The sequence below is a fragment of the Mobula birostris genome, chromosome 10 (assembly GCF_030028105.1).
Source record: "Mobula birostris isolate sMobBir1 chromosome 10, sMobBir1.hap1, whole genome shotgun sequence".
Taxonomy (NCBI): domain Eukaryota; kingdom Metazoa; phylum Chordata; class Chondrichthyes; order Myliobatiformes; family Myliobatidae; genus Mobula; species Mobula birostris.
In genome coordinates this window covers 63878732-63902759 of record NC_092379.1, presented here as the reverse complement: position 1 = coordinate 63902759, position 24028 = coordinate 63878732, and the positions used below count along the sequence as shown (strand labels likewise).

Sequence of the window (24028 nt, the reverse complement as noted above, 5' to 3'; positions counted from 1 at the left end):
TCAAGCTCCATGTTGTCAATATCTTTGAGGACCTAACCTGGTCCCAACATTTTGATGCAGCTATAAAGAAGGCAAGACAGTGACTATACTTCATTAGGAGTTTGAAGAGATTTGTTATGTCAACAAAACACTCATAAACTTCTATAGGTATACTATGGAGAACATTCTGACAGGCTACATCACTGTCTGGTTTGGGGGGAGGGGGGCGGGGGCTACTACACAGGACCGAAAGAAGCTGCAGAGGGTCGTAAATATAGTCGGCTCCATCTTGGGTACTAGCCTATAAAGTACCCAGGACACCTTCAAGGAGCAGTGTCTCAGAAAGGCAGTGTCTGTTATTAAGGACCTCCAGCACCCAGGGCATGCCCTTTTCTCATTGTTACCATCAGGTAGGAGGTACAGAAGCCTGAAGGCACACACTCAGTGATTCAGGAACAGTTTCTTCCCCTCTGCCATCCGATTCCTAAATGGACATTGAACCTGTGAACACTACCTCACTTTTTTAATATATATTATTTCTGTTTTTGCACAATTTTTAATCTATTCAATAAACATATACTGTAATTGATTTATTTATTTAGCTTCTATATTATCATGTATTGCATTGAACTGCTGCTGCTAGGTTAACAAATTTCATGACACATGCTGGTGATTCTGATTCTGATTTCTGATTGCCTAAAAATCTATCCATTTTCTGATCTGAATATACCTCATGACTGAATCTTCATACACCTTTTGGGTAGAAAATCTCAAAGGTTTACTATGCTCTGGCTGTGCAACTTTCTTTCCATTTCTGTCCTGAATGGCTGACCCTTTATACTGAATCTGTGACCCTTGGTTCTTGCCACCCCAGCCAGGAGCAACATCATTGTTGCCTTTACCCTGTCAATCCATGTAAAAGCGTTGTTTGTTTCTGAAATCACCTCTCATTCTTCTAAACTCCGGAGAGCATACTAGGTAAAAGCAGCTGCAAGAAGCACTCAGCTCATCTCTAGTTGATCCAACTGGAAATCTTTAAAAATAACTCGCATGTCTGAAGTCTCTGCTAATTTTAGAGACAATTTTATGGAGTTTCTTTTTGATGTCAATTCTGAGCCCCGTGTTGGGGAAAGCCTATAAAGTATAATTCAGCAGAATTCCTCACACCAGTTTTTTGACAATTGTCAAAATCTTGTCATTAAGTAAACTGCTTTTCCTTTCATGTTCAAAATGTACACATAGATGAACACAGCCACTGAGCAACTTAATTCCCTGTTCATTGTTGCCAGCAGGAGTCTGTTAGCACAATTCTTTCCGTGGCTTCCTCAATTCAAATTGAAGTGCTCTTTCTAAAATATTTATCCATATTGCAGACATTAAATCTCAGGGTAGCATATGGTGAAACATATATACTTTGGTAATAAAATGACTTTGGCTTTAAAACTTTAAATTCAGCCGCAAAGAGCTCACCAGTCAAGTGCACAACATTGATTTTTAAAGGATATATTAATTACAGTAGTAGTAGTATATTTTACTATTGTGAAGACATAATGGACAGACACTTCAGTATCCTTCTTGTTACTTGTGGTCTTCCTGTTTGTTTCTGAATCAAATGGCTGAATTAATTCACAAACTGAATTCTGCACTTCGAACCACAGTCCAATGAATATTTAACTGCAGGCAAGTGATCAATGGTGTTATACAAAGGATTTTAGGAGGAAATTGTATGCTTGAACTACTTACTTAAACTCAAGAAAATTTATATATGCAAATAAATTAATATTAAACAGCTAGTGCCGGGTTTTCCTTTGATTCCTCCTGGTTTCAGTTTTGTTAGCATTCTTGATACTGTTGGAGACATCTTCTTTACTACTGACTGAGGGGCCTGGTGGACCTGAGAGGACTCGTTTTGCAATGTGTGAACAGAACGCATCGGGATAACCTACTTTGCCGAGCCGTATACTGGAGACAGAGCTTCATCTTGAGCATGATTTGGGCACTATAACCTACCACAGCCATACTGCTGCCAGATCCCTTAAATGTTGCTGTATCTGATATGCTTAGCACTCTTTTCCATTTTAAGTGGAACATGTCGCATTTAATGGCAGACGGAATAAAAGCCCTCAAAACAAGGAACCATTTAAATTTTTCTTCTTTATCAGGAAACACACTGATGTGAAGCGAAGCCTTGTCATTATGATCACAAACAAGAGAAAATCTGAAGATGCTGGAAGTGACACACACAAAATGCTGGAGGAACTCAGCAGGTCAGGCAGCATCGATGGAAACGAGAAAACAGTCGACATTTCAGGCTGAGACCCTCATCAGAAGGAGAAAAAAATTAAAAGCCCAATTAAGAAGATGGGGGGAGGGGTGGTAGATGAATGGGTGAAACTAGGAGAGGAAAGGGGTTGAAGTAAAGAGCTGGGAAGTTGATTGATGGAAGAGATAAAGGGCTGGAGAAGGGAGAATCTGATAGGAGAGGGAAGAAGATCCTGGAAAAAAGGGAAGGTGAGAAGCACCAGTGGGAGGTGATGGGCAGGTAAGGTGATAAGGTGAGAGAGGAAAATGGGAATGGAGAATGGTGAAGGGTGGGGGGGCAATTACTGGAAATTCAAGAAATTGATGTTCATGCATCAGGTTGGAAGCTACCCAAATGGAATATAACGTATTGCTCCTCCAACCTGAGTGTGGCCTCATTCCCGCAGTAGAGGCTGGCCATCAAGAGATCCCTCTTTTAATGGCGGACAGAGCGGAGGTGCTCAGTGAAGTGGTCTCCCAATCTACAGCGGGTCTCAATAAAATACAGGAGGCCAAAAGGGGAGCACCAGATACAGTAGATGACCCTAACAGGCTCGCAGGTGAAGTGTCACCTCACCTGGAAGGACTGTTTGGGGCCCTGAATAGTAGTAAGGGAGGAGGCTTAGGGGCTCCTGTTCGAGGGGTAAGTAAGAGGAGGTATCTGAGAGTTGTCACCTGGCCTCAACAAGGTAGAGGTCAGTCTGCCAGACTACAACAGCACCCCCCTTATCTGAGGGTTTATCCTGTTCGAGGGGTAAGTAGGAGGAGGTGGATCAGCTACCTGGACTATCTTCTCGATCCCACTGTTTCTATCTCAGGAGACAGTTTATCCACTGATATCTTTTATAACCCACTGACTCTCACAGCTACCTGGACTATATCCCTTCTCACCCTATCACTGGCAAAAATGTTATCCCCTTCTCTCAGTTCCTCCACCTCTGCCGCATCTGCTCTCAGGACGAGGATTTTCATTCCAGAACTAATGAGGTGTACTCCTTCTTCAAAGAGAGGGGCTTCTCTTCATCCACCATCAATGCTGCCCTCACCCACATCTCTTCCGTTGATAGGTTAATTGGTCATTATAAGTCCTGTGATTAGGCAAGGATTCCGGGGGTTGCTGGGTGATGTGGCTGAAAGGGCCGGAAGGGCCTATTCCAGATTAAATCGGGGGTTGCTTGGTGATGTGGCTGAAAGGGCTGGAAGGGCCTATTCCAGATTAAATCAGGGGTTTGGTGGGTGATGTGGCTGAAAGGGCCAGAAGGACCTATTCCAGATTAAATTGGAGTTTGCTGAGTGATACAGCTGAAAGGGCCGGAAGGGCCTATTCCAGATTAAATCAGGGTTTGGTGGGTGATGTGGCTGAAAGGGCCAGAAGGGCCTAGTCCGGATTAAATCGGGGGTTGCTGGGTGATGCGGCTCAAAGCGCCAGGAGGGCCTATTCTAGATTAAATCAGGAGTTGCTAGGTGATGTAGCTCAAAGGGCTGAAAAGGCCTGCTCCATGCTGTGTGTTAATAAGTCAATGAAAGTGGGATCTCCCAGTGACCAGCCATTTCAATTCTACTTCCCATTCCCATTCTGACATGTCCATCCATGCCCTCCTCTACTGCCATGATGAGGCCACACTCAGGTTGGAGGAGCAACACATTATATCCTGTCTGGGAAGTCTCCAACCTGATAGCATGAACATTGATGTCTCAAGCTTCCAGTAACTGTCCAAGCCCTCCTCTCCTTCACCATTCCCCATTCTTATTTCCCTTTCACATCTTCTCTTCCTATCTGCCCATCACTTCCGTCTGGTGCTCTTCCCCTTTCTCTTTCTTCATGGTCTTCTGGCCTTTCCAATCAGATTCACCCTTCTCCAGCCCTTTATCTCTTTTGCCAGTCAACTTCCCAGCTCTTTGCTTCACCCCTCTCCCTTCTCCCAGTTTCACCTATCATCTGCCACCTTGTACCTCTTCCTCCCCTCCTCCAACCTTCTTATTCTGACTTCTCATCTTCCTTTCCAGTGCTGATGAAGGGTCTCAGCCTGAAACGTCGACTGTTTACTGTTTACTGTTTTCCATAGATGCTGCCTGGCCTCCTGAGTTTCGCCAGCATTTTGTGTGTGTTACTTGTCATTGTGAGTTCCTGTTTCTCAGCTTGCTAATTTATAAAACCAACAAACCTTTGCAAGCACAATATATTCTCAATGGATCTAGTGAGACATGAAGAAGAGAATACCAGCAATTACACGCAAATTACCAAGAATATTTTGTTTTTAGCATCTGTTTTCAGTGAACAATGGAAAAGAATGTGTCTATTATGTTTAGCATTAACAGTACAAATCACTTCAAATTTAACCACCGTTCCTTGGAGCCTACTACAGAGACACTTAAATTGTTCCTATCAACACAGATTTCCCATGGTTTTTCTAATTTTTTCTGCATTACACAAATAAAGTCAAAGTTGGCAACTAATTCAAGTCAATGGATTATGTCCTGTAAGTTTTCACAAAAATCCGCTAATCAGGCATCAAGATTGAACTTTGCATCAAGGCAAAGGAAGGAAGCCAATTAAATCTGGTATACTGTATGAAAAGCAGACTTCTCTAAACCTAAGATAGTTGATAAGTTCTTACTCATTTTACTAAGAATAAAATTTGTGCAATGTTTTGATCAATAAAACAAATTCACTCACAGTGCTAACAAAGCGTTCTAATCATGAAATGCGCCATTCACTGGTGAGTACAGCCCCTCTGGAAGTGAACTGACCGTATTCCATAACAGCAAGACTGGATGGATTTAGCTGATAATTGGCCACAGGTCATAACCCAAAAGTCAGCAGCCTATCTCCCTGCAATCACTGTGCAGTTCCTCCTGCATTTTGTACATTTAATCCTACACTGCTGCCAGGCAATCACCAGCTTCCTTTGATAGTATTCTTATCACTGACTCTTCGACTACCAATATCCTAACAAGGAACTCCCTGGAACACTCCTGGCTATTCAATCAAGTCAGAGATTGGGTATTCCAAACTGAGGGTGTCCTATCTCCTTAAAGCCTCTTCACCAAGGCACAACACAGGAGTACTTTCCACTTTCCAGGATGGGTGTAGCCACAAGAGCACTTGGCACTTTCCAGGACAAAGCAACCTGTTGGACTGCTTGTGTCCGCTTGCAATTCACTCTCAAGAACACAAGGAAATAGAAGCAGGAGTGAGTCACTCAGTCCCAGTGACCTGCCCTGACATTCAACATCATCACGGTTGGTCCAGAAACAATCGACTGGAAGAACTCAGTGGGCACAGCTGCATCAGTGTGTGGGGGGTGGGGGGGATTAGCAATGTTTCAGGTCAAAGCCTGCACCAGGACTGAGAGTGGAGAGGGAAATGTCCAGTACCATGGTGAGAGGAGGAGTGTCGAGGTGGGGGTCTGAGGTAATTGGTGGACTGAGGAGAGGTGAAAGATAATGGTTATGTTGTGGCTGGTGTGGGAGGGATATGGGTTAGAGCTGTGAGACAGTGACAGGTGGATGAAAAATGGAGGCAGGTTAAGAGAAAAGAATGAGAGGCAAATGGAGTGAGGTGAGAGGAGGCAAGTGTGAAGGTTGCAGACTGCTGTTGGAGGGTGAAACCTTGATTATGCAGCACCCTCCACTAGTGGTGCATCCTGGGCCCAGGACGCAGTACCTATAAGATGAGCTGCGGCTTCTTCAGCAGTGGTAAAGGTCACAGCCTGTACTGTGTGTCAGGATAAGGAACATCATCATCCCTTAATTCACCACACCATTGCAAATACCTTCGTTATTACGAGACCAAAACTTAGGATCAAATATCATTGTTTGACTGCAGAAAGTTAAGAAAAATTTAGTCCCCTCTCCAAGGCAGTTAGGGTCGCAGCTAGGAATGGTGATAAGGTGCCTGTACCTATATTAACAAATTAAATGATAAAAAGTGAGACTAAAGAAAGACAGGTTCTGATAATTCAATGAAGCAGGAGGTGGAATAATAACACAATCTGGTCTGTCCCGTCAATTAGGTCCAGGTTCAAGATGGATCTGATTTCTGCTTCCTGTAGGGAGATGTCAAATGGCTCCGAGAATACCCTTTGGACTTGTTAATATTACGTGAATGATTCTTGATTGTCAAGGGATTCCCAGACTGACAAAATAAGATATTTATCTAGAGATTGGCAGCAATAAATAAAACAAAACAGAAAGCCCTGAGTTCTTTTTCTATGTGCTAACGCTCCAGTCAATAGATTAACAAGATGAGCCTCAGCATATTGGTACAGCTGGAGGATGTGAAATGCACAGTTCATATGTTCAATGGGTGTGAATAATTCCATTATTTTGGCACTGTAGAATTGCTACCTGGTGACCTATTAATCTACAGATCACTTTGGGCTGTTGACTAAATTAAATTCAAGCACAGGATTCTTCCTCATTCTTCCTTCTTTGTCTCAGATCTTCTGTGCAGAAAGGAGACACGAGCTAAGTAACATGGTGTCATGACAATGCTCTTTCCATAAGACCATAAGACATAGGAGCAGAATAAGGCCATCTGGTCCATCGAGTCTGCTCCACCATTCAATCATGGCTGATCCTATTTTTTTCTCCTCCTCAACTCCAGCTCCCAGCCTTTTCCCCTTAACTTTTGATGCCACATCCAATCAAGAACCTATCACTTTCTGCCTTAAATACACCCAACAACCTGGCCTCCACAGCTGCATGTGGCAACAAATTCACCACCCTTTGGCTAAAGAAATTTCTCCGCATTTCTGTTTTGAAAGGGTGCTCCCCTATGCTCCCTTGTCCTAGACTCTCCCACCATGGAAACATCCATTCCACATCTACTCTGTCTAGGCCGTTCAACATTTGAAAGGTTTCAATGAGATCTGCCTCCCCATCCTTCTGAATTCAATGTCAGCAAAACTAAAGAGCTGGCCACTGCCTTCAGGAGGTGGGGGGCGGGGGTGGTGGGGGATGATTGTGCATGCTCCAGCCTACATAAACAGCATTTAAGTTGAGAGGTTTGAGAGATTCTAGTTCTGAGGAGTGAACATCATCAATAGCCTGTCCTGGCCCAACCACAAAGACTAAAGCTCAGCACTGCCTCTACTTCCAAGAAACCCGGCATGTCCGTGCTCACGCTGACTGATTTTTATTGATGCACCATGCGTTCTATCTGGATGCAAAATGGCTAAGTGTGGAAGCGGAGCTTGACTGCCAGCACCAGCAGAGAGCTGTAGACGCAGCTCAGCACATCCTCTCCTCCATGGACTCAGTCTATACTTCCTGCTGCCTCAGTAAAGCAGCCAGCGTAATCAAAGACCCCTACCACACCAGACGTTCACTCTTTTCCTCTGCCATTCAGCAGAAGATATATAGCCTGAAAGCACGTACTGCCATGCTCAAGGACAGCCCCTTCCCTGCTGTAAAAAGACCATTAAATGGTTTCCCAACAGGATAAGATGAACTCCCGATCTCACAATCTACCTCGTTATGATCTTGCAATTTATTGTTTATCTGCACTGCACTTTCACTGTGGCTGTTACACATTATTCTGTTATTGCTTTACCTCGTTCTTTAGGGTTTCTTTGTTTTGTGGCTGCCTGTAAGAAGACGAATCTCAAGATTGTACGTAGTACACATACTTTGATAATAAATGTACTTTGAATCTTTGAAATGATGCTTTCCTACCTGGAAGTCTGTGACTGCAGGAGTTGATGCTGGGATCTTTGCATTTTTGCAGCAAAATATCAACATTTTCAGTGTGAATGTAGGAGGAATGATTAGTGAGTTTACGGATGACATGATAGTGGATGGATGAGGACATGAGGATGATGGAGAGTGTTGTGGATGGTGAGGATCTTGTCCAAAATGCAGCAGGATGTAGATTAAACAGAAAGTTAGATGGAGCTTTGGTAGATAGAATTTAATCACTGACAATTGTAAGCTGATATATTTTGGAAAATCCAGTGGGGTAGGACATATAGTTATTGGTAGCATGTCAAGGTTGATTAACAGAGAGACTTTGAGGTTCGTATCCAGAGTTGAAACATGGCGACATGGTAGAAGGAGAGATAAAGAAGGCACATGCTATTTATTATATTTATAAGTCAGGGCACAGAATATACAAGTTGGGATGTTCTGTTGCAACTTTAGAACATTGAACATAGACAATACTGTACAGGATGTTGTGTTGAACTAATTAAGCTTGTAATTAAACTACACTTTTGTGCCTACATAATGTCCCTATTGGTTATAGGGAGAAGGTAGGAGAATGGGGTTGAGAGGGATAATAAATCAGCTATGATTGAATGATGGAGCAAACCTAAAGGGGTGAGTGGCCTAATTCTGCTCCTATATGTTAAGGTTGAATGGTCTTAAATCCCTCCATTCTTTGCACATACATGTGCCTATCTAACAGTCTCTTAAAATGCCTCTTTTGTATTTCCCTCCACTATCACCTCTGGCAGCACATTCCTGGCAGCCAGCACCCTCTGTGTAAAAAAACTTGCCTCACACATGTTCTTTAAACTTACTCCTTCTCACCTAACATGCATGCTCTCCGGTATTAGGCATTTCAACCTTGTGGAAATGATACTGGCTGTCCACTTTGTGCCTCCCATAATCCTGTAAACTTCTATCAGATCTCCCCTCAGCTTCTGCCACTCTAGAGAAAACAGCCCAAGTTTGTCTAACCTCACCTCATAGCACACGCCCTCTAATCCAGGCAGCATCTTGGTAAACTTCTGCACCTTCCCCAAAGCCTCCACATCCTTCCTATAATGGGCAACCAGGACTGAGTGCAATACTCCTGAAACACACATCAAAGTTGCTGGTGAATTCCTGTTGTTTGCAATACTCCTGATGCCACCTAACAGAGGTATCAAACACTGCAACATAACTTCCCAACTCTTGACTTCAACGTCTCAACAAATAAACGTAAACATGCCATATCAACCTGTGCAGTCACTCTTGGGGAGATAAGATCTGGACCTCAGTTCCCTCTTTACATTAACTGTCAATGGTCTTTCCATTAATAGTATTGTCACGATTTCCTAAAGTGCAACTCCTCGTACTTGGCCAAATTAAACTCCATCTACCATTTTTCTTCCCACATTTGGAACCGATCTATTTCCCACTGTATCCTTTTGGCAAATAAGCTTCTACATTAACCAGTCATTGTATTATCTACAAACTCACTAACCCACCCATTTACATTCTCATCCAGGTTATCTATCCCTAACAGCAAAGGCCCAGCATAGGGATTGATGGAACAATACTTGTCTTGGGTAGAAAAAGTCCTATGAAATACTACCCTCCGTGTTCTATAGGTAAGACAATTTTGTAAAAAAACCCGCCAAGACACCAAAGATTCCAAGCATCTTAATCTCCTGGATGAGTCTACAGTGAGGAACCCTGTCAACCACCTCACCAAAATCCATGTAGCAGTGGGATACCCCATGACTGGCGGCTGCACCTTATGTATTCTCACCCAGTTTGAGTTTTTCTGGGGATTCTTTCTCAGCCAATGGCCTCCAGAGCTTATAGTTCAAACTATACGCTTAGCAATCAGAGTCTGGCCTACAGCTACCTGCAGCCCTGTACTGGCCAGAGCTGGGGTTTTACCGTGAAACGCATTGATGGATTTGAATACAGCTGAAGGCTAATCCCATTTGCCTCAAACATGGCTTCCCATTAGAGACCTACAAACTTGGAGCAGTTGTTGCTCTTCAATACAGCCCAGTGCTTGTCTACAGGCAGCCACATGGCTGCATGCTGGGGAGAAGTATCCCTCGACACTGTCATGTGTGCTGGTAGCAAGTGAGTTCTTACAGTGATAAATATCACATAAAGACAGAAAATGCTGAGAATACACGAAAGATCAAGCAATATTCACAGAGAAAGAATTAATGATCCAGGTCTGAGACATAGAACATAGAAAGGTACATCACAGGAACAGGCCCTTTGAGAAATGTGCCAATCACGGTGTCAAATAAAGTACACTCATCTGCTCGTACATGGTCTATATCCTTCCGTTCTCTGGCTGATCATGTGTCTCTCTAAATGCTGCTTTTATGTCTGTTTCCACCACTTCCTCTGGCAGAGTGTTCCTGGCATCTACCACAGTGTAAATAAAAAAAACGTGTCTTGTACATCTCCTATGAACTTTTCTCTCACAGCATATACCGGTGCTCTCTACTGTTCGACAATTCCACACTGGGGAATTGAATCTGACAATCTACCCTGACTATGCCTCCCATAACTTCACACACTTCTATCTGGTTGCCCCCTCAGCCCCCAGCACAGCAGAGAAAACAACCCAAGTTTGTCCAATCTTGCTTATAGCTAATATTCTCCAATTCAGACAACAGCCCAGTAAATCTCTACTGTACCCTCTCCAAAGCCTCCACACCCTTTTGTAATGCAAGGATCAGAACTGCACACAAAATTCCTTGTGTAGCTTAACCAAAAGTTTTATGTGGCTGCAACATGACTTCCCAACTTTACACCCAATAACCCCACCAATAAAGGCAAGCATGCTGTATACCGACTTTACCACCCCTTCTGCTTGTGTTGCCACTTTCAGGAGCTAAAACTTAAACCTCAAAATCCTGCATATCAATGCTCCGAACAGTTCTACCATTCACTGTAATACTTCCTGACACTTCACAAAATCAATCCAGATTAAACTCCAATGGCCATTTTTCTGACCCTTCATCAGAACTGGGAACTCATTTCATAGAAGCTGCCTGATCTACAAAGTATTTCCAGCATTTTCATTATTTTTTTAAATTTTAGTTTCCAGCATCTTCAGCTTCTTCCTTTCTAATTGAATCTGACAACAGCCTTGGTGGAATTTGAACTCAGGTACCCAGACTGGAGTTCCGGTGGTTTAATGACTGGTTTGGCACTAATCATGCTTCAGCTTGATAGAAGTTGACATTTCTTCAATTTAGAACCTTTAATCCAGATCTAAGTCATCTATTTTTCACAACTACATATGTATCCAGCTGGATTCTGACCCAAAACTCTCTCCCAGGGCAAACTTTTTCACTTGCCAGGTTCACTTCCAGGAATTAAATCCAGCATTAGCCTTTCTTCTGTTTACTGTATTTGGCAGTGATTAAAAGAGCTGTCTTGATTGTATTTCAAGACGCCTGCTCTCTGGATATCCTTTATTCTGTTAAAGTTAATGCTGGAGTTCCATCCTATTATTGTCTTGCACTCCATACATTTCAGTTGTCTGTATACTATATTGGTTCCTTAAGATTGTCATAGCTGGAGGTGGTAATGGGGTCAAGCTCCCACTGCCTTTTAAATGCTCCCAATGGCGTGCACCTCAAATAGCCTCTGACAACCAAGTCCACTTCCTGGCCTTCACATGTGGCTTAGCTACTAAGCCTGGTGGAAGCGTTTCCAGTGACAGAGAGAAGGGGCAGAGGCTGGTTACTGATGCCTTAAAACCAGATGCTTTGGGCAGATGAGGCTTGTTAGCTATGGTTGGCAGCTCATCAAGGAAAAGGTCTGATCTCAAACCTCCAGTTTCTTGCAGCAAGCACACTCATGGGGAAGGCTTCAGAAGTAAACTCCGAGGCAAAACTCTGGAGTTGGAGTCCCTAAGACAACCTACATTGAGATCAATGCTGACTGGCAACTCCTGCGATGCTGCTGGTACCAAGATGTATCTGTCTCTGCCTTTCCTTTGGGTCCATCAGATGCGTGCAGAGGGGGAGCTTGCAACATAGGCAACAGCTTGCTCTCCATATCGTACTGCCCAGGTTTGCGTATCTAGACAGCGAGGGTACAATATCCATGGTCAACTCTGATCAACGGAGGCCTCATACTGTATATATTTGCTCCAATTCTGTTCCTCAGTTCACTAACATGACTTCATAGAGTCAAAGAGCAATTCAGCACAGAAATAGCCCCTTGGAACAATCTAGTCCAAGTGTAAGGGGTTTCTTCTTTTATGTTACTGCGAAGGCTAACAAAATGGCTTCTTTGTTATGTTATACATAATTAAAATGGCTTTTCTGTAATAATAACTGTGATGTAAGGAGTTCTCTCTCTCTCTGCTTGTTTGGGTTATATTATTGATAAGAGAGAGAATGAACCAATTGGGATAGATGTTATTCTTTCTTGCGTGTCTGTAAGCTATTGTTTTTTGTAGGCATTGGGCGCGATGGGGACAGAGAGAGGAGACATGATACTGTAAACTGGGTGGTGGGATAGACCCCGCGTGGGAGTCTGAGGCCCAGGGTCTTCAGTGAGGAGAGGAGACGAAGACAGACTCATGTGGAGCGTTTGGTTGACCACCATGGTTGGTCCCAGGCGGTCGGAGTGGATCGAATGGTGGAAAGAAGACTCCATTAAATGAGCTCCAACTGTTGTGCATGAAGTGGTTGAACTTTGATAAGTTTGGCGCTTTTTATTTTCCTTTTATATTTTATCTCTATTAATTACATTGTTCCAGTAAGATCTATAAAGTGTACTCATTTAATTGCATATAGTGTACTGTCTGTAATTTGGCGTGGTGGGGTACATCACACAGTATCCACACAAACGTGATTACCCAGTTTGGTGGGGCTGAAGGCTGCTCCCCCAGACGAAAGCGAGCTGAGCGAGCCTGAGGCTTACCAGGGGGCTACACATGTTAGTCCAGTATTTTTGCCTAGTCAAATTTAACTTCACCCAGATCATAGTCCTCCATATCTTTTTAATCCATGGACAGTATCAATCCAAACTTCTCTTAAATGTTGCAATTGAACTTGCATCAACCATTTCTGCTGGTTCTAAGTAAAGTTATTATCAATGTACAAGTATGTCACCATATGCAAACCCCAGATTTGTTTCCATGTGGGTATACTCAGTAAATCCAATAACCATAACAGAATCAATGAAAGATCACACCCAAAAGGCCGGACAAACAACCAATAAGCAAAAGACAATAGAGAAAATAATAATGATAAATAAACAAGCAATAAATATTGAGAATCTCAGGGCTGTATATGTACTTTGATAATGAATTTACTTCGAACTTTGAGCATGAGGTGAAGACTCCCTGAAAGTGAGATTCTGATCTCACCCAACTTAGGGGGAAAAGCCTGCATGCTTTAACCTGATCTATACCCCTCATAATTTTGAATACTTCTGTAAGATCTCTCCTTATTCTCCTGCACGCCAAGGAATAACGTCCTATGCTATTCAACTTATCACTGTAACTGAGGCCCTCAGCATCCGTGTAAACTTTCTCTGCATTCTTTCAATCCTATTGATAGCTTTCCTGCAGGTAGGTGACCAGAACTGCACGAAGTACTCTAAATTTGGCCTCAAAACTTGTCTTATACAACTTCAACATAATTTTCCAACTTCTCTAATTGATTTATGAAAGCCAATGTGCAAAATGCTCTCCTTATGACCCCATCTACCCGTGATTCCACTTTGAAGGAAATATGGACCTGTATCCCCAGGTCATCTCGTGCCCTACCATTCACTGTGCAAGTCTCAGCCCAGTTCGTCCTCCCAAAGGGAGGCAAACTAGGGCAAGGCTTGACTGCATTAAAATCCATCTGTCATTCTTCAGCCTACTTTCCCAGATGATCCAAATCACTGGGCAAGCTTTGGTAGCCTTCCTCACTGTCCAATATGTCCTCAATTTTAGTGTCATCCACAAATTTACTGATCTAGTTCATCACATTACCAATAGACCAGGAATCAGTTGTTGATTGCCTGAGCATATCTTCTCTCAATATTTCAATATCTTTACCTCAACCAATGTGTGGGCACATGGCCAAGTGGTTAAGGCATCGGACTAGCGACCTGAAGGTTGTGAGTTCGAGCTCCACCCGAGAGAACGTGTTGTGTCCTTGAACAACTCACTTAATCACACATTGCTCTGCGACAACACTGGTGCCAAGCTGTATGGGTCCTAATGCCCTTCCCTTGGACAACACTGGTGTCGTGGAGAGGGGAGACTTGCAGCATGGGCAACTGCCGGTCTTCTATACAACCTTGCCCAGGCCTGTTCCCTGGAGACTGAAGACTTTCCAGGAGCAGATCCATGGTCTCACAAGACTAATGGATGCCCTTTACCTCAACCAACATTGCTGCAACCCTTTATTATATTACTTGTCTCTCTGTCTCATATGATAACGCTGAAATCAGTATTGTGGAAAACGTCAACTTTCAGTGATTTATACTCAGACTAAACTTTAATGGAATTTAATTTATCGGCACAGCTTTAAGCAATATTATGGCAATGGCCACAATATTATGCAGTCATACTTTTATCGGTGTTTTTATTTCCTTGTTTTCTAATAGAAACCACTGAACACGTTGGACTGTTTTGTTTCTGTTAGTTTCCACTGGCTTCCAAAGTCATACCTCTGCCTCCCATACTTGATTATTAATCAACTATCTTCCTCAGACAATACTGTGACAGTGTCAGTTCTATTTCTCTTATAATTGAGTTCAAAACTTCCCCGAAGGCACCAGCAGACCCCATAAGGACAGTGGTGCCAGCTCTGCTGGGATGACTGCCCATATTACCCATGTACTCTCTTCCCCCAGAGCCAGTTCCAATATCCTGGGGACCTGAGGTAATCCTCCAACAACACCCCTCCAACGTGCATTCATTTTTATTTTCTTCTTACTTGCCTGCCCACGGAGGCTTGACAATATCTAATTTGGAGGTGGAAATCAGAGGTTCTGCCATATCCTGAAGAATAGCTAAAGAGTTTTTTGTCCCATGCTCTTATAACATGAATAATGCCAGTATTAATCTAATTGACCTTTTAGCTATCATCTTATTAATTATGGCTTACAATTTATTTATCATTAAAACTGTGATAGGCAGTGGATCGAGTGTCCCAGAGTTAATATAGTTGATCATGTAGATGCGGATTTTGATAAGGTGTTTGAAAAGATACCATAAATTACAGTAGATATCCGTAGATTAAAGTTATGGGACTCAAGGAACAATAGTGGCTTGGTTACAAAATTGGATTAGAGAAAGGAAATAAGGATAAAGGTGAGTCGGCATTTTTGAAGCTGAGGAACAAATCCAGTTGTCTTCCCCAAGGGTCAATTTTGCACCCATTACTCTTCCTGCTATAAATTAATGATATGGAAAGATATACAGAGCGTAATTTCAATGTTTGTTGATGATACAAAAGTCTCAAAGATAATCAACAGCAAGAGGCCAGAAGCATAGCACAGTGATGCATTTAGTACAGCTGTTGCCTCACATTTCCAAAGACCCATGTCCAATGCTGATCAATGGCATTGTTGTGTGGAGTTTGTACCTTCTCCCTGTGGCTGTGTAGGTTTCTTTTGGGTGGTCAGCTTCCTCCCACATCCCAAAACCATGCCGGCTGGCCAATGTGAAGTTTCTTTGGTGTTCAGGTACGTAAAAGAATCTCGGGAGTGAGTTGTGGAGAAAATAGGTTACAGAGAATATTAATGGAGGAATGGAATTGCTCTGTGAACCAGCATAGATGCAATAAACTGAATGGGGTCTTTCTACACTGTAAGTATATGTATCAGGACATGAGATGCTTGAGAAACAGACAGACACACACAATTCAAGACTAAAGGAGAGGAGTAGTTTACTTCAGTGGGCAGAAAGTGTGGATGGATATAAACAAGCCCAAGGAAGTGACAAAACAAGTTGAGAAATCGGACCATGAAGTATCCAGATTCTTTCTGTTCATAATTAGAAACACAGCAGTACAACCAAAGAAGTTATGCTAAATCTTTATAAAACACTGTGATACTCCAGCTGGAATATTTTGTTCACTTCCTGGGATCACCACCTTTGGAATAATGTCAAGGACTATGTGATTGATGAGAACAAGAACAGGATGAGAGAGTGCAGTTCTGTGGAGGCATTGGGGAAACTGAAGTTGTTCTCTGTATTTATTGGTTAGGGCACTGAGTACAAGAGTTTGGCCATCATATTGCAGCTGTACAAGACATTGGTGAGACCGTATTTGGACTACAGTGTGTAGGTTTGGTCCCCATACTATGGGAAAGATGCTAAGCTAGAGCGGGTGTAGAAAAGATTCACAAGGATCTTGTTGAAACGAGATAGGCTTGAGTTATTAGGAGTGACTGGATAGGCTGGGACTCCTTTCTCCAGTGTGAAAGAGGTGGGGTAGGGGGAGAAACTTAAAATTATAAAATCACGAGGGATATAGTTGAGGAGGATGGTCACAGTTCTTTTCTCAATACAGAACGAACTGAAACTAGAGGGAATAGGGTTAATGTGAGAGGGGAAGGATGAAAGGGGACCTGTGGAGCAGGTATTTCATGCAGGTGACACTGGGTACATGGAATAAGTTGCCAGAGAGTAGGGGTGGGTACAATTGTGTAATATTGGGATAGGAAAGGCTCTGAAGGATATGGGCCAAATGCAGACAATGCCGACTTGCTCAGGAATGCACCTTGGTCAGTAAGGACAAGTTGGGCTGAAGCGCCACATTTAGTGGTACACAACTCTATGACTTTCTGCAACACCCAAAATGCTGGAGCAACTCAGCAGGTCAGGCAGCATCTATGGAGGGGAATAAACAGTCGATATCGTGGGCTGAGACCCTGTGGCTATGACTTTATGACTTGTAAGAACCACAGATTTAAGGTAATCAGTGAAAGGTTGCAAAGTAACATGAGGATGCTTTCCTTCTTTCTGTGGTAAGTTGGTACGAACTGGAATTGCCTGGCTGAAGAGGCACTGGAAGCATATTCAACTTTAATTTGCAAAGTTAATCGAATAAACATATGAAAAGTAAAAACATATAATATTATACTCAAAGAGTCTTCTTCTGCAATGTGTTAATACATTAACCTTCATGGCTTTAGAATGTGTTAGAGAGTTTTAAAATCAGTGCTTTTTGAGGTCACTGTTGTAGGAAAACACAGCAGCCAACCTAAAAATAGCAATATTCCAAAAATAGCACTGAGGAGGATGATCAGCATTAGCTGTTGTTTCAGAGTAAGATATTGAACTATGAATTAAAAAGATGCAGAGTACAGTGATAAGTCAGTGGTTCTAAAATCTGACAGATATTATACAAATCAGAAGCTGGCAAGAAATAGATTGAAAATAACAGTATGTCGGCAAAAGTGAAATTTCCCCGTAGACTGACAGTGACAGCAACAAACTCTCAAGCTTTTCTTAGAGGTATTCCATGAATACCTGACAGTATTCATCCCCCACAACTGCTTTCACACTTTACTGTCTCAGCATCTAAATTTAAAATATATTGAAGTAGGATTTTTTGAGCTAATCTACAAAACATTATGCATCATGTCAAATGAAAAAAGATTCCAAAACCTGTCAACAATTTACTAAAAATTAAAAACAAAAATTGAGAGGCTGACAAAATATTCATTCCTTTTGTAATTACTACACTAACTATCCTCAGGTGCAATATACTTTGACACCATAAGTCACTACAAGTGAGCTGCAGAAGTCAGTGACTGCAATTGGGGGTGAAGTTGCTAGCTCCACAATCTCTAAGGCCTTACACAAAAAGGTTATTTATGGAAGAGTGACAAGAAAGAAGACCCGGCTAAAAAAAAACATATCTTTGCCTGTAAGGACTTTGCAAAGTGTCAGGTAGAAGATACTGTAACAATATGGAAGATGGTCTTGTGGTCGGATGAGACTAAAGTGGATCATTTTGGCCTCAACATTAAACAACATGTGTGGTGTAAATCTAATAGTGTGCATCAGCCAGATAACACCATCCTGACAGTAAAGTATGGTGGAGGTAGCATCATGCTATCGTGATGCTTTTCAGCAGCAGGGAATGGAAGTCTGGTCAAGCTTGATGGGAAGATGAATGCTGCTAAATCCAGAGAGATCCTGGATGAAAACCTGCCAGAAAGCTTAAACTGGGGAGAAAGTTTATCTTTCAGCAGGACAACGACCCAAAGCACACTGCCAGAGCAACCATGGAGTGGCATCAAATGAAGAAAATTGATGTCCTTGAGTGGCCCAGTCAGAGTCTCAATCTTAACGATCGAACATCTCTGGCGAGACCTCAAGATTGCTATCCACCACTACTCCCAACTAACCAGGCACAACTTGAACAATTTTGCAAGGAGGAATGGTAAAACCTTACTCCATCACATCAAAGCTAATAGAGGTTTATTCAAAAAGACTGCAGTCTGTAATAGCTATGAGAAGTGGTTCAACTAAGCACTGAGCAAAGATGGATGAATACTTTTAGCCTGCTGACATTTCAGGTTTTGAATTTTTAATTTTTCATGCTTTACAATTTTCTCTGTTTTTTGGGCTTTACTGTGAAAAAAGGAGCAAGCAATTCACAAATAAAGATCTCAGTTAAATTGATCAAAATCCGTGGTTGTAATACTCATTTATGTGAACAAAGGTTTGGGGGCTGAATACATTTCCAAGGCTCTGTATATACATTCTGACATCTCAGACGTCTCCCAAATTAGCAATGCATCACCCAAACTCCTTCCGTCTCTGAATTTCATGGTTTCCTTTTCACTTATAAGCAAATATATTGTTCTTCCCTGTCTAGTTTTTTAAAGAACTCTTTCAGACCATGGAATACAGTTGAAATATTAATGTCATATGACAAATCAATGTATAACAATTGGCAGTATTGGTTAAAACAATTATTTGTTTTCAAAAACACTCTTGCTAGCAGTTATGTGAACACATGCTCTTCACAATCATAATCCCAAGCTACTTTTTCTTAGTTTGCTAGATAAATGGGCTTCACAGCTAAATTCTTGGTAGGTCATTGACTACAATAATTCTGCAGCTGTTGATTCTGGGGTAAATTACAAAGCACTACATTCTTTTTAAATCAGTTAAAACATATAACCATGACCTGGAGAAGAGAGATTTCTGACAGAGGTGTCAGCAGAGTTTTGCAAAAATGTTAAATGCCACAAGTCAGCCACATGTGCACAACAAAGTATATCTTGACAGCTCAAATAATATTTGCTCTAAAAAACAACAATTGAGACTATTGTGTAGCCAATTAAATTACTGAATGACTATTAAAAACTCAAGTTAAGATGCACCTAATACCAGCAACACTTGCTATGTAACGGATGGCTATTACGAAGAGACAATAAGGATTTACACACAGTTTATGCAGAAAGGGAAGTTAAGACAGTGCTTAGTTTTCCTTTGGGAAACTTTTGAGGGGACCAACAACATAAAATTGCCTCTGATAGGGATAATATCTGCCTTTTCTGTTTTAAATTACTTCCACTGGCATTAAATAAAACAGTTTAACTACCTTTTCAAGCTATTCCTGTCTAAGCTATTCTTCCCGATGAATAGGGTTATTCCATTCCTGAATGATTGCACATAAATTACAACTAGAACTGTGGAGTGCATTTGAAAATGCATGGAACATGAACCCTTTGCTAAGCTTAATATCAAAACGTAACATTTTAAATTTGTGTCCAAGAAACAAAGTGGAAAATAAAACCAACAATTTGACTTTAGAACTTACATGGTAGAGAGGCACCGTGTTGCTTTCAGGCAGTGGAAAGTTCAAGATCTCCTGGGGAGTGGGCTCGAGTCTCACTGGGGCTGTCAGTACAGAGGGACTAATAGGGTAGCTGGGACTACCTGGGTTCTTCCTCCTCCTTGATCTCCTGCCTGTGTCTCTCTTGCTGTCCCTCTGTGTCATAGGCTCCTCTTGAATGATCAGAACCTTATCATCACTCAGGTATTGTAGAAGTGAATCCTCTGGGTCAAATGAGGAAAGAACCAGAAAGTAGTGAGTTCATTTGCAAATGCATCAAAACACTCAAGCTTGAAAAAATATGTTAAAGAATCACTTCCTTTAAAAATTCAGGCAACCACAAGGCAGCATCATTACAGCCCACAGCCATATGATCTGAACCATGTTCGGATACACCCAATCGAAACTACTAACTGTTCCATTACACCAAAAGCTTATTTTGTAGGTACTGGTAAAGTTACCATAAAAAGACATTGTGCAGTTTTATTTTCTGTCATATTGTGCATGAAAAAAAACAAAATATGGTTTAGGCTAGTTAGAATCTGTTTTGTAACTACTTGCTTCTGTAATAGCATATAGCACCTACGCATTTGGCAGTGATCTATTTTCTCAGAAGTTTGTGAAGATTAGGCATGACATCTAAAAACCTGACAAACTTCTATAGAAGTGTGGTGGAGAACACATTTACAAGGAGTGTTGTTGCAGGAAATCCTCAGGGACCCCCACCACCCAGGTCATGCTCCCTTCTCACTGCTACCAAGAGGAAGGAGGTACAGAAGCTTCAGGACTCACATCACCAGGTTCAGGAGCAGTTATTACCCCTCAACCATCAGGCTCTTGAACCAAAGGAGAAACTTCGCTCAATTTCACCTGCCTCATCACTGAAATGTTCCCACGATCTATGGTCTCACTCTCAAGTACTCTTCATCTCATGTTCTCAACATTTATTGCTTATTTATTTACTTATTATTTATTTATTTTTGTATTTGCAAGGTTTGTTATCTTTTGCACACTGGTTGAACGCCCATTAAGTTCATTGATTTTGTTATGGTTATTTTTCTATTATGGATTTACTGAGTGAGCCTGCAGAAAGGTGAATCTCAGGATTGACAATGTGTACTTTGATAATAAATTTACTTTGAACTTCGACATTTACTTTATTTTAGGCACTACGCTAACAGTCATGTGAATATTTTTCATGTTCAATTATAATAAGAAAATCCTAAATAATGACATAATCTGTGCTTGTTTAGATTTATAACGTATAACAAAACTAGACAATGCTGGATAAGCTCAGCAGGTCGGGCAGCATCTGTGGAAAGAGGAAGTTAATGCCTCAGGTCCAGCACCCATTCCAATGAAGTATTATTGAACCTGAAATGGCCAGCTAAGTGCTTCCAGCATTTCCTATTTTTATTTCGGATTTCCAGCATTAGCATTATCTTTTCAATTTTTTGTGCTTGTTACAGTTTTACAAATTAATTTTCACCCTTTGAGACTTTTTAGTGCAGACTGAATCAAGAAGGGAGTACAAACTGTGGTTTATTTAAGAAAGCTCCTCACCTTTCAAAGGAAAGTGTTCCTGTTACACCGCATAATTTTACCTCCTGCATACAGATGGTTGAGCCTGAGGCTGAAATCATACAACGACAAGGCCACCAACCACCGACGGCCTGTAGCTTCCAGTTTCGCCGATGTCAGGATATAAGTAAGTGGGTTGTTGTCCGTCTTCACCTCAAACTTGGCCCCGTAGAGATAATCACTCAGCTTATCCACCGCCGCCCATTTCAATGGCAGGAACTCCAACTTGTGGGTGGTATAGTTCCTCTCGGAGGGCGACAAACTCCGGCTGACAAACACTGCAGGTCTCAACCTGGCACCCTGATCTTGATACAAGACGGCCCCTAATCCCTCTCGGCTGGCATCGGTGTGAGGTACATAGGGTAACTGTTGGTCCGCAAAAGCCAGCACCGATGCCTGGGTCAGCAACTCTTTCAGTGATTTAAAAGCCTCCTCACATTTTGCATCAAACTTCTGTCCGAAGGGCTCCGACGGGTTGAGATAGTCTCCAGTCTCCCGTCCCCTTTTACTTTTCTTCCCCAAGGGAGGGTAACCACGCAGAAGCTGGTTCAAGGGATGACTCACTTTGGTGTAGCCCTTCATGAATCTCTGATAATAGCCACAGAACCCCAAGAATGAGTGCAGAGCGCTCACAGTCTGGGGCCTTGGCCACGTAGTCACCGCTTCTATCTTAGTTGGGTCTGTATCTACTCCATCGCATCAGCTTATGTGCCCAACATAGCTAACAGGTATCTTGCAGAACTGGCATTTGTCCAGGGAGAGTTTTAACCCAAACATGCTCCCACAGAGAACTCCTTACTCAGCAGTTAACAGTAAGAGAAACCATTTTATCTTAACACTTCAGAGAAGCCATTTTGTAATAGGCAATTAACAGGTAACAGTCCATCTAATATTACTGAGAACACTACACAAGGAATGGCAGTGTCAACTAAATCTGTGATGTTGGCCCTATACATTTCTCAGTCTTCCTTACTGCAATGTCGTCCCTCATCTCCAAAAGACTTCAAGAGAGAATGGAACTAGTCATCAGAGCTAAGGGAGAACTGTTCAACCTGTAATGATCACACTCCAGAACCAAATTCACTTAAACCTCTCTAGTTGTGTGGTTGTATACAGATTTTGCTAATGTTTGCATACAATCACAGGCCAACCTGCAGGCCATCAGTAATACTTTCATTAAAGCATACAAAAAGGTGGCCTTGCACTCAACATCCACAAGACAAAGGAGCTCTACCACCTTACTCCTGCTGCATCAAGTATAATGGTTCATAATGACCCTGTAAATAGACTATCATCATCCAAGTGTTGGAGCAAGCCCTGCTGAAGGTAGTTATCATTGAGGAGATTCAACATTTCTTTCAATGCACAAGTACAGTCTTTGGTTGATTAAGGAAAAGGATATTCGAGATGAAGACCTCAAACCTGGTGCTAAACTTAATGATTCATTGGGCAATAGTCATCACTGCCCTCCAATAGGTGTGTGAGACTAGGTCTATGTAGGCATCTCATGGCATTGGAAAATAGCAGGAACATGTCTTTGCTGGAAGCCGGTATAAGCAATGTCAACATCCGCATCCAATCCAAAATACTCAGCACTGAGTACTATCATCCATGTGCCTATCTAAGAGTTTCTTAAATGGCCTCAACCACCACCCCTGTCAGGCATTCTACGCGCCCACCACTCTCTGTGTAAACAATACTATCTCTGACATTCTCCTATACTTTCATCCAATCACATTAAAATTATGCCCTTTCGTATTGGCCATTTCTGCTTAATAAAGCTGCAACATCACCTTGTATCTCTTGACCTCAATCCCTTGAATAATGAAGGCAAATACACTTTCTTAACAGCCCTTTCAACTTTTCCAAGTTGTAACCCGTATCGACCACAGTGTACTTAACATTTCCTCATAAACCATCCCATATTTCAGGAAGCAATCAGGTGAACCTTCTCTCCATTGTCTCTAGTGTAGGTACAGTGGATTTTGGTTAATTGCATCATCGGTTAATCGGGCAGCCGCTTATTTGGGACAATTCTTAAAGAACAAAAACAAGTTGAGAAAATTGCTGGCATTCCCTTCATTTATTTGGGAAAATCTGCTACTTAAGTGCCACAGGAGACACCGAGCAGATTCTAACTAGCACCATGCTTAGGGCGAACGATTTTTAAATAGTGTGTATTTGTGTCTAAAAAGCAATGACTTTTGTCACTGATAGTTGGCAAAAGATAATCAACTAGACAATACTGAACCGTTTTGCTCACTGCAGTTTCAAGCATTCAGCCTTGGAGATGCCAGAAATGGCCAGGAGTGAAAATGAAACTATTTCACTACTTCAACAAGTTAGGACCTATGAAGGATTTGAAGTTATAGACAATTCTCTTGAATGCTACAATGAAATCTACAATTTGGAGGGTGAAATCTTTGATAGCATTGCATGAACACAGTCCTTTATCTGCACCAGGTGTCTATGCCTGTACTATGACACAAGCTTTCACAATAGTCCAAATAGTACAGGCATATTGATGGTAGATGACAGATGAATTCCTCTCTCGATTACTATCAAGAAGATACTGTAGATGCTGGACGTGTGTAAGATGTTCCTACAGAATGGCTACAAGGTAAAGAAAATAAATCAGGCCCTTAAAAAGGCTGATGTCA

General features: G+C 41.9%; 1 protein-coding gene across 1 annotated transcript in view; it reads right to left on the bottom strand.

The window, feature by feature from the left end:
- LOC140204068 (connector enhancer of kinase suppressor of ras 2) overlaps positions 1–24028 on the bottom strand; it is an 807212-nt gene that overhangs the window by 196198 nt on the left and 586986 nt on the right. The window contains 1 exon segment of the mRNA XM_072270362.1: positions 19773–20011. Coding sequence (XP_072126463.1) covers positions 19773–20011 — 239 coding nt within the window.